At 36.8% G+C, this 12,163-nt stretch overlaps 1 protein-coding gene across 1 annotated transcript; it reads right to left on the bottom strand.

The window, feature by feature from the left end:
- Window positions 1–4,992: 4,992 nt before the first annotated feature.
- Window positions 4,993–9,380, bottom strand: LOC129265753 (uncharacterized). The gene is made up of 4 exons (XM_064101445.1): window positions 9,287–9,380; window positions 8,585–8,849; window positions 6,753–7,223; window positions 4,993–5,238 (listed from the first exon to the last, which is right to left on the bottom strand). Exons 1-4 carry the CDS (start codon window positions 9,329–9,331, stop codon window positions 4,997–4,999), a joined length of 1,023 nt encoding a protein of 340 aa, XP_063957515.1. The 5' UTR covers window positions 9,332–9,380; the 3' UTR covers window positions 4,993–4,996.
- Between the last annotated feature and the right edge of the window lie 2,783 nt (window positions 9,381–12,163).

The following is a 12,163-nucleotide window of genomic DNA, read 5'->3' as shown; positions in this document are numbered from 1 at the left end:
TTAGGGATTATGTTTAGAGTTTAAAGGATCAACTAATACATTGTGTCAAGTTGAAAGGACAGTCAGGTGTCAAGTATGTCCAAAAATCCAAGATGGCTTTTGAAAAATGGAGTCTTAAATGACTTCTGTGAAGTGCTGTTGCATAAAAGTGGATATAGAACATTCAAAATACACCTGTGGATATTATTTTGGTTTCCACAATAGGGTTTCAAGGGCGAAAAATACTTTTGGACTGGTTACAATGATATGCAGTTGTTCATTTTGCCTTAAAGTCCAAGTTGGCTTCAGTCAAAAATGGGTTCTAAAATGACTGCTGTTACTTAATAAAAGTGGACATAGTTCATACAATATCCACCTGTGAGAAATAATTTTAGTCCCTACACTTAAATACATGGGGATTGTTTAATGAGTTGGTAACAGCACCCATTATGATGAAATTTTAAAATCTACCTTGGATATTTTAAACAAAATAGAAAACTAACCTTCCTTGTTACTTGTCCAAATGCATTATTTGACAATTCATACCACAGTGTAGACACCAAAATTATTTCTCACAGTTTTATATTGTATGAGCTCTGACTATTATTGAGTGATATGTGTCGTTTTAGATGGCATTTTGAAAACCCTCTTGGATTTTTAGGCAAAATGTACAACTGCATATCATAGAAACCAGTCCAAACGTAGTATTTTAACCATTAAACCATAGTGTGGAAACGGAAATCATATCACCTTGGTGGATTTTAAAATGAACTATGTCCAATTTTAAGTAACATCAGTCATTTTAGACTCAGATTTTTGGAAGCCATCTTGGATTTTCGACATACTGGACCATTGACTGTCCTTGTAACTAATTTTCTGACTTTTAAAACCCTGGTTTAGACATCAAAACCATATGCCCTTGACGGATATTACATAGCTATGTCCATTTGAAAATAACAGCGGCTATTTTATACTCCATTTTGAAGCCACCGTGGACTTTTGGACATACTTGACCACCGACTTTCCTTGTAACTTATCCCAATGTATTATTTGAGCCATGTAACCATGGGATACACACAAATCATATTCCCGGATGTTGAACAAACTATGTTGGGGTTTTTTAAGTTGCAACTGCAATTCTAGACTCCAATTTTGGAAGCCATCTTGATTTTTTTTACATACCGGACCACTGACTGTCATTGTAACTTATCTCAATGTACTACTTCACCTTAAACCAAATTTAAGCCACTTAAGTAAGTAATAGATGAATTGTAGATTTTTAGCCTACGGCAGCCATCATGGATTTTCCAGGTAGCCTTGAGTGCTTATATTCACTCTAACTTGTATCAACAAATCATTTTACCCCCTGGACCATGGAATATGAACCTAAATAGGATTCTAGGGTGGATAATGAGTGAGTTTTATCGATTTTCAGTGAATGGCGGCCATCTTGGACGCGATCTTAAAAATAACCACTTTCCCGAATGCAGATTTTGGTAGATTTTTAGTATGTTATTCCTGGGGAGCGTTTCATCAATATCTTCATCCGACAAGTTGTCAGATCTGACATCTTTTCATGATTTTGATTGGCTGACAGGCACTGTTCCTATGGTAACTATCGGATAAAGTGGGACTTGTCGGATAAAACGTCCGACAAGTCCTTTCATGAAACGCCCCCCAGAAGTCAAATACTGCCAGTAAGAGTTGAAATACTATTTGTTGCAATTTGTTCCGGGTTAAACCATATATTATTGACCCGTCTATTTACACGAACGCTACGTCCATGCAGTTCTCGCTACATCAACAAAAATGACCATGACGCAGAACTGCTACAGCGTACCGCGAGCGTGGCGAGAAATGTTATTGCCTTGGCATAGTCTGTATGATCTCCGGAGACCCATTTTGATTTTGAACATGTTCAAAGTTCACGTGGCAGGAGCGCCGTCTCTTCAAGTACAATGCGTAGTAATGACGCAGTAAGGACCTCGTAAGGACCTACTGACAGTTCCAACGACGTAGCATAGACGTAGTGGAATGGAAAGAATGTAGCAACAATTCTGTCATGCACAAGGAAATGGTCAAATTCTAGCAGCTCGGCTATCAGCAATCTTAATTTTGCAAAACTTTGGCTTTTAAGCAATTTGTCGTCTTCATGCATCCGGAAACAAGCGAAAGCCCTAGCTGCTATTTCAGAGCTTTACACAGCAAAAACTGTGGTGTTAACCGGTGTACATAGAGGACCACACCAGTTATTTCACACCGGTGTTAAATTGAAAGTGTTAGTTTAACACCGATAAGTGTTATTACAACACCTTTTGTTGTTTCATTTGCACTCTTTGGTGTTATGTTCAATATCTAGGGTGTTATTTGAACACCTCAGGGTGTGGTCCTCTATTAGTACCAAGTGGTGTCAGTTTTAACACCACATTTTTTACAGTGCACAAACGCGAGCAAATGCTTAAACGCACAAGCAAAATGTGAAGCATAATAGGCAATCGGCAATTGCTTGAGCTTAATAGCAAAAGATATTGCTCTTAAGCAATTTTTTTATACATACGAGATCAAGTGAAAGCAGATCAAAAGCAATTGCAACTTTTATGCATATGACTTCGTATAGCTATTGTGAGGTGCACTAACGAAAACGCAAAACACTTTTTTTACAGTAACATACATGTAGGTCATATAAAAATCCACAAATTCCGAAATGCCTGTACAGAGTACATTAGTATAGTAATAATAATGATGACACCTGGATTTTACATTTTTGTATTGTAGTATAAATAACTTGTAGTATAAAGAGTGACAAGAATACCCATATTGAACAACTGTATACAATAAGTGATGTAGGTTTCTTTATCTCTGTCATTTCTCTTTCGATTTCCAGAAATCTAATAGAAAAATCAATTGCACATGCAGTCAATCAATAAATCAATCAAATACAACTAGAGTACTAGAAGTAAATATGAGAAAAGATTGTACGCCTAAAGTATAATATGGGCCTGTTGCGTAAAACTTTCTACCTGAAAAAGCTCCTCTTGTTTTTACCAGTTTTGGATCCTGTTTTACCGATTAATAGCATAATTTCGACTAACCTGAGGTTTTTTATTGTTTTATCATCTGAGCTTACTCAGGTAAAATATTTTAAGGTAACAGGAAAAGGTGTGTGGAATCGATTTTATCGATTTTTTCATTATTAGCAAACAACAGTTTGTGGGTTTAGTCGACTGTAGCATGAAAGGGGGAAAAAGAACTACATCGAATAGTATTTTTTAAAACTTGTATTGGGCATCTCACTTCGCCTTTTTAGGAGAGAATTTTTGTAAGCAATATTTGATACTCATTTCATTCCCAGGTCGAGGGGAAGGGGGGGGGGGGGGGTCAATATAGGTCGAATTAATGGCTTGTGCCATCCGGGGGGGGGGGCAGTCAAATATATTGATGTACACACGCGTGACCAAAATAAAACGCGTTTAAAGGGGTGTTTTATAGTTTTGGACGCGGGCCGCGTGTGCACTCGTTAAGGGTATCAAACACACCGATTTTCAAAAAAGGGGGTAGTTTTGAAAGACTGGTCAATGGTCAATCGCAGGGTCAAACGTATTTAGAGTATGTTTTTTTCCCAATGCTTTTCTTTAAGACTAGCCAAACGTGTTTAGGGTATGTGTTTTTTCCCCAAGCTTCTTCCACGGGGTCATATTCTGGCGACAACTTGTTTATGGGCCAAAATGTGTAAATAAAGCCCGCGAAAAACTTGTTTAGGGGGTTATTTTGCACACAGAGAAAAAAACTCTATTGGGGTGTTTGGAAATAATTTGACCACGCGTGTGTACAGCAATGGATTTGACTGCCCCCCCCCCCGGTGCCATCACATGGGGTTATCGCGTCCGGTCGGGCGATCGCGTAACCCGACCATTCGAGAAAAGGTCCCCCTAAATTCCCGAAAGATCGGGTCCATTTTACCCAATGTTTTTTGAAAATTATTAGAAAAATATACGAAAGGTCGGGAAAACTGGATCTGCTGTTTCAGGAAATTAGGGGTTACGTTTTCCCGAATGGTCGGGTTAAGCGATTACCCGACGCGATGGCATAAGCCGAATTAATACAGTCATCCCAGAACAAACGTTTACAAGAAACGTCGGATAAAGCGGTTATCCGACTGGATGAGACCATCGGTGATTCGAATACTGTAAATTACGCAGGAGCGGATTATTTTCTTGTTAAAAGTGTTGTCGAGATAAATTATATTGGTACCCACAATTTCCATCTTTGGCATTTAAATTATCATTTTATTTTTTAATAATACAAAAACTAGTGAGATTGTATGCAATGGGCATGTGTCCTGAAATTTGGGGTTAAACTCAAGGGGGGAGGGGTGAAACAACCTGGTTTTAAGCCAATCAAAATTAATGCAACCGTCGGCGTATTCTCCCCAACAAGCATAATTATGATCTATAAGATACGCTCACACGCATCCAATAAACGAGCACATCTCTATAAAAACAAACACTTTAAGTGGATAATAATCAAACAGTACACTAAAGATGAATGATAATATATTGAAATAATGATAGTAAATAATACATTAATGATAATATTATTTGTGATACGAAAAAATTATGTACATATCTATACAATATTATGTAGAAATATAGATAGGTTCTAGTTTCATTCTACATGAGGTGCAACAAAGGTGATATATAAGCTGCAACGACATGTGTTATGTCTAGATTACATTTTCTCTTGACGAATAAAAATAATTTTTTTGCTCTTTTCTCTCCAGACCATCAATAACAACAACAACAACAACAAAACACATAACGTGAGAATTCGTATCACAGATCCGATTCAGTTAATAAAATGTTTCCATAAATATATAATAGTTTACCAATATACAAAATATACAATTCACAAAGCCGAATCATCTTCATCAAAAATATAATCTTGACTAATGAGTAAAAATATTTTCTCAAGATTTAACATAAAATATGATAGAAGTAGATATTATTGGCTAGATTTTTTATGTATCAATTTCGAGGTATGCTGAACGAGAAATGTCTACTTTTTCCATTCTTTTTAATGAGGTCAAGATGTGAAGGCAACTCTCATACGAGCCGCATGGTTTTGACAACGATCGTTGTTTTCTTTTACCTCTAAAGGGGGGTGTTTGTGAACCTGAGGATGGCGGTAACTGAGGTCGATTTTCCATTAATCTCATGTAGTCCTCGATAGACAAATGCTCCCGGAAAACTTTGAGTGACTCTGTCAAAGAAGAGAGGGGAAAAGGTCGATTTAAAAATTATACTCTAATTTTCTTCAATGTAAAATATATCTATTCACGGGGATGATTTTGACGAATGACCATCACAGTAGTCAACACATGCATCGAGTCATATAATTCAGGCAAGCTAGTCAACTGATAAGCTTTATGCAGAAAAGAAATTAATGAATCGTGAAATGAATTCGTGTCAATCACATCAATCGATTTATTAGTTCACGATCTGGGGACAAATTATATCGTTTTACGCAAACTGTACCTTCGGCCAATGGTGAAATTAAAATGTTACTTGTAAAACGGTAATTCTCATGGATAGCGTATAAATAGAAGTTCCTTTACGTCCTAAATATCATCCCATTCTTTGGTGATAATCTGCAAATTTAATACACAAACATAAGGAAATGTGTCGGCCCTGCGAAATATGTTCCATCAAATCGTTTCCAGCAATGTCATATATATTGCTGTACACATTCGTGACCCCAAAAAACTCGTTTAAACGTGTTAGACATGATAAAGGGGTGTTTTTTCAGTTTTGGACGCGGACCGCGCGTGCACTCGTTAAGGGTATCAAAAACAAACTTTTTTTTTAAAGGGTGGTTTTGAAAGACTGGTCAATAGCGGGGTGAAACGTATTAAGGGTATGTTTTTTTCCAAAGCTTTTTTAAAGACTAGCCAAACGTGTTTACGGTATTTTTTCCCCAAGCTTTTTCCCCGGGATTTTTTCCTCCTCGTTTCTGAAAAGTGTTCGTGTTCTTCCCGATTGTAAGCAACGACCCAGGAATGGGAAACGGTTATTGCTAGCAAGTAGACAAAAAAAAAAAATTGGGGTCATAATCTGTCGACAACCTGTTTAGGGGCCAAAATGTGTTAATGAAGCCCGCGAAAAACTTGTTTAGGGGGTTATTTTGCACACAGAGATTAACTCGTTTATGGGGTCATGTATACATCAATACATTTGACTCCCCCCCCCCACAAAGACTATCAGCGTTTCGATTTCAGAGCCTACGCAGAGACTCGGCCCATAGCGGGTCATTCAAATAAATCTGTTTTGCAGTATAAACCGTTTATCATGTCTAAAAACTTTTCTGAAAGCTTTTCACATATATATTCACAATTATGATTATAATGATAATGTAACTACTGCTACTACTACTACTACTACTACTAATAATAATAATAATGCATGTGACTTATAAAGCGCTAAATACAATCTGTCGAGTGGTCAATGTGCGTAAAGTATTTTCAGAAGTAATGTCGTGTATAAATATGTTACCTGTTCGATTTTTTTAATAACATTTTGTTATGAAATTAATGTTGTATATCCACACTTGGATGGTTTCATAGAGTTATTCGGGTTATTTGTTTTGTTCTCCTTTTGGGGAGGGGGGACTATTTGTACTAAAAATTAAAAAATAAATGAATAATAGTAATAATAATAATAGTAATCATAACAATAATAATTTGATAATTATAATAATAAAGAAAAAGATACACATACCTTCTGCACGAACTGGTGTGTCTCCTATTTTTTCCAAATTATCCTTTTCGACGTTTGTAAGAGGAGAACTCCGTCCTTCGGGTGGGAAATTGGGTCGCGGGGGGGAATTTGGACGAGGAGGAAAATTTGGACGTGGTGGAAAGTCCGGACGAGCGGGGAAATTTGGCCTAGGCGGAAAAAATTGCCCCGATCTCGTTGCACTTGTCGCCGTCGTAATCGTTGAAGTAGTAGGAGAAGATACATTCGATGCCATTGTTGTTTGATTTTGATCCCGCTGTGGGCTGCTTAATCGTGTTGTGCTCTGTGTAGTGGATGTGAAATTGTCGTTGATGTTTATTCGCGGTTCTTCATGTCGACAAGTTTGACTTGAACAAATTGAATGGTTTTCATGTGAATTAGATGTCGATAATGCAGTTGAATTTGTTGTTTCATTTTGCTTTTCGTTGTCTTCATTTAACTGTCGACTGTAACCTGGTGGAATAAAAAGAAAGAACTTAAAGTCACCTTTTCTTTTGTTGCAATTTTGTTACAATATATTGTGAAAACTTGTCGAAATTTAACAACAGACAATTTGCATGATTTGTGTAAGTCTAGGTTTGAAATCTTGATCAGATTTGGTTAGTTATATAATTCAAATCATTATCCATAAATAAAGGACGAATGACTCTGATTATAGTTCAACTCGGGTCGCTTTTATTTTATTTCTCTGAGTTACACTCTAAAAACAGAGAGTGAAAATTTACCCAATATTGGAAAGAAATGGAACATTCATCTTTGCTGGGTAATTTTTTCTTCCAATATTCGGCAAAATGCATGTTTGAAGGGTAAATTTCAACGCAACATTGCGTAAAATTTACAAAACATTTAGTATCTTTTTACCCATCAAACATATATGTTCTCATTTTACCCAATATTGGGTAAACCTTTTTTAGAGTGTAATAGTTGTTGAAAACCTTTTTTAGAGTGTAAGAGTGGTTGAAAACTTTACGCATGTGATAACCTATTCATTTAAAAATGAATGATTACTGATGTGCGTCATTAAGAGCCCTTGTCCCACTCTGTCGCCCTCTCATCTTAATTGTGTTGGGGGAAAAAACTTCACACTCATTTTTAATTCTTAAAATGTCACTGAATATTATTTATAAAGTTTATCACAATAATCGGTTTATCTCTCACCGCTTTCATGACATTCATGGTGTGCACCGTGTTAATTTATTATTGAAATCTCATTTCATATCTAGGACACGGGGTACAAGCAAAACGTTAAAAGATTTTACAGCGGCGTGATGATAAAACCACTACCTAGAATGCATGTGAAATAACCACATTGGCCCATTTAACATCAGATGACTTCATCTCATTCTTTTCAGTGTTCCGTTACGTGTCAGAACGCTGAAAATACCATTATTTATTACCATTACCATTTATTTAGGAAGACAGCAATTAGCATGATCGGGTTGGTTTACAATTCTTAAAAATTTATCACTATAGGCCAAGTTTTTCGTTTCATTCTAACTACTTTATCCCCCCCCCCTTTGATTCTTGTTGAAAACTTGATGGATCTCAAACCAATTTGGCCTATTCAGAAGATGATAGTGATCTTATTATTACTATTGATAATATTAGTAATAGTAATAATAACAATGATAATAATAATAATCGATTTTATATAACGCTTAGTGCGTCTGAATAACGTCTCTAATCACTTTCAAAATATATTATCATCCCGGTTATCGGGTCTTGGCTTGGGGATTAGGGTTATGGTATACATAACAATATATGCACTCCCTTGGAAGCATTGAAACTGGAGTTTAAGACTCAGAAGTACTTACTGAAGGAAGGCAAAAATTTCGTGGCACATTTTATGAATCGCTGGTTATCTTCTAGCTCCTCGATATCAATACCTTGGAGTGTAACTAGGAGATTCGTTGTGGTCTCAAGATGGCGCTCTAAATTATTTTTCAGTTCGGCTATTCGATTGGCAAAAACACTATTGATTTTATAGGAGCGTTCAACCGTTGGAGGAAAACCTGAAGTTTGGTCACTACTTGTAGATGTTGAGCTAAACGGAACGCCGTCGTCTTCAGAGTTTCTCCTCTGTAAAGGTAATTTGTCAGACAAATAATTCATGGGTTAGATCCTATATGCAGTTTTTGACAAAATTGATATTGTCATGAAAAGAACATGAGTGAGAGGCTCGTGATGGTGACGGTAGACTAAACCATATACAATTGGTCTTCATACTTGCGACCAAAAATGAAATAGGACATGATATAATATTTCTATTATGAAAGGAATATTATTTTTAACAGTAGCATTGTTATTATTTTTTAAACAATTTTTATGATTAATACCAGCATCATTATACTTAGTATTATCATAATTAGTATAATTGTTGCTGTTGATATTATTAATTGCTTTATTAGTTTTATTGTTATTACTTTATACATGATCATGATTTTAGCTCTTAAAATCATCAACATCCTCACATCATTTTCAACTCAACTTGGGACTTCCTTTGTTCTCAAACCCACCTGTTTCTGTGCAGTTGAATAACGGACATCAGACCCCGAAGACATAGATTCTTGTGCTTCAGAAGCGGAACCCCCTCTGACCAAACTGTACGGTCCTAATGGAGGTAACACGGAATACATTAATGATAATTTGAATAAAAGAAACCTGTTATGTTTTGCCCCCTTTACACCGGGGGACGTTCCTGCTTCGTCGTCTACATTGAGAAAAAAGGCCTAGAATTGTGAAATCGTCCCGTGTGTGCAACAACGTCCGCGCCACGACCTGGCTAAGTTCATGTTGCGTTGGTGGTGTTCCCACTGAGTTTATTAATGCGCGCACTGACACCGTCCTTGAGGCGTCGAAACGGTTCCCGCTACGTCATCGCCAAGTCCGAGCAGATTTCGAGTATAATGATCATTGAAAGTCCTTACTGCGTCACTACATTACTCATCACGTCCAAAGTCCACGTAGTGGAAAATGGGTCTCCGGAGATCATGCAGACTATACCATGTCAATAACAGTTCTTGCTACGCTCTCAGTACGCTGTCAGTCAAGGGCATTATTCTTTGACTCAGTGAGAACAGCATGGACGTAGAGTTGGTGTAATGAGGGTACAAAGATGAAATGAAAATCGATGAGCATGAGCGATGATGAGTCATGTTGGGTTTAACGTTGTGATGGAGGACGCGCGCGATGACAATTACATTCTGGTCAATAACCGTTGCGCGGAGTTGATGAATAACATAGTTGTATTTACCGTGAGTGATTTGGCATCCCTATACACAATATTCTAGTCATGTCTGATACATAACGGGAAGCCATAGGTCATGACTGACACGACATCCGGTACCCAAATCATCTTAGTCACAACTTATACATAATGGGTCCTCACATTATGCTCGTCACAACCTACGTACATACAGCGGGTACCCATATCCTAGTGACGACTGATACACAATGGGTTCCCACACTATCCTACTTACATTAATTGATGCACAAAATTATCCTATAACTTCAATAGAGTTTATACCCACATTATCTTAATGATAACTTTTAAATACGGGTCCTCATATCACAACTGACGCACAATGGGGTCTCACATTTTACTAGTTACGAATATTAAGCAAAGGACACTCGCATTATCCTATAGTCTCAACTGAAAACAAAACAACAATGGGTCCTCGCTTTATCCTAACCACATCATACAGTGTGTATCCACATTTTCCTATTTACGAATGATACAGAATGGGTCATCACACTTTGCTAAGTACTATGAAACACATGGGTACCCACATCCTAATCACAATTCATAGACTGCGAAACCCAGGCACTCCAGGCACAACTGATACACAACGGGTTCTCTCATCATACTTGTAGTTGGTGGCAAAAGTTACAAAGTTGTTGTTACAAATGCTGCATATGGGTACACACATGTATAGTCAAACCATAATACATATACAGCGGTTACCAACGATAGCAACTGATACACAATGGGTCCTCACATTATCCTACTCAAAGCTTATGCAGACTGGATCCCAACATTATCCTAGTTACAACACTGATACACAGAGTGTATTAACATTATCTTAGTAAGAACTTTTTCACATATCATTATCGAAGTCACAATATTGGGTCCCCACATTATCTAAGTCAAGACACACTCTTTGTGTACCTGAATTATCCTAGTCACGACTGACGCACAGTAGGCCCCCACATTATCATATTTATAACACTGATACACAACACACCCATTATCATTGTCGCAATAAAACGGCGGGTGCGTAGATAACCCATTCACAATGGTTACAACTGCTTTGTCATATGTGTTCGTAATTTCATTTTTTCCATTGTATCCAATGTTTTCAATCTTGTAAATCCATTGTAAATATTATGGTGTTTTCTGATGGTATATTTTAATAGAAACTTAAAAAGTATATATATATATATATATATATATATATCTATATATATATATATATATATATATATATACATATATAAAGATAGTATCCAATGATAACAGTAACACTACCAGGGTACAGTGAATGCGATTATCGGTTCCATGATATTTTCTCTGGCGACACTTGCTCCGATGGAAAATCGGCACGTTAAGCCAAACATAAAACCTAACCTATAGAACTAAATAAACCCTAATCCAGTCATCTTTGCATTATTCTGAACCAAAAATTATAATTCTAACCCTGTACCCTCTGAGATATTAAGACCGGAGCAAATGTTGCAGGAGCAAATGTCGTGTCATCCGACTGGTTTTCAATTTTACACGATATGCTTTTTTACTTTAAAATAATCTTAAAATAAAAAAAATCTTTTGAATATTTTTTTAGCAGAAAAGGTTACTTATATATTGTTTTAATGCTCTCGGGAGTGTTCCAAACGTCATAGATAACTACTTCCATTGTCTCATTCTGCACTGTGATCATATTTTCCCTCAGCGCTGCGCGCTTCGGGAAAATATAACCCCTCGGGAAAATATAAATCCGGCGGTCCAAAGAATGTTTATATTACACACCCCTTCATTCAATATCTGTATAAACTATAATACCCCTTTCATAAACTCATCCTCCAATTATCCGCCTAAGAATAATGCGGATAATTCAATAAAACATGCATTCACAAACTCCGAAAATAATCTGCACTATTTTTTACGAGCGCCCGACCTGAAAAGGCGGATAATTGTCATGGCAACTGCACACACCCCCTCCGAAATAATGCGGATAACTCTGGTCCCGCTCCGATTTTACGACCAAATTATGCGGATATTATCCGCATAATTGGGTTTATGAAAGAGGTATTAGGTCCGTATACTGACGTCAAGTTTAACACAGACCATGGTCTTACTATGTGCTTAAATTATGGAAAGTTAAAAAATGTCAAAA

Source organism: Lytechinus pictus, chromosome 7 (assembly GCF_037042905.1).
Source record: "Lytechinus pictus isolate F3 Inbred chromosome 7, Lp3.0, whole genome shotgun sequence".
Taxonomy (NCBI): Eukaryota; Metazoa; Echinodermata; class Echinoidea; order Temnopleuroida; family Toxopneustidae; genus Lytechinus; species Lytechinus pictus.
Note: the sequence above shows the minus strand (reverse complement) of the source record. Positions and strands in the feature narration are given on the sequence as shown.

What these genes read in the sequence shown, in the direction of transcription:
- LOC129265753 (XM_064101445.1), bottom strand. Translation starts at nt 9,331, where the DNA reads ATGTCTTCGGGGTCTGATGTCCGTTATTCAACTGCACAGAAACAG. An exon ending in ATTCAACTGCACAGAAACAG is followed by an intron (nt 8,850 to 9,286) that starts GTGGGTTTGAGA and finishes TTACCTTTACAG; the next exon opens with AGGAGAAACTCTGAAGACGA. An exon ending in GAAATTTTTGCCTTCCTTCA is followed by an intron (nt 7,224 to 8,584) that starts GTAAGTACTTCT and finishes TTATTCCACCAG; the next exon opens with GTTACAGTCGACAGTTAAAT.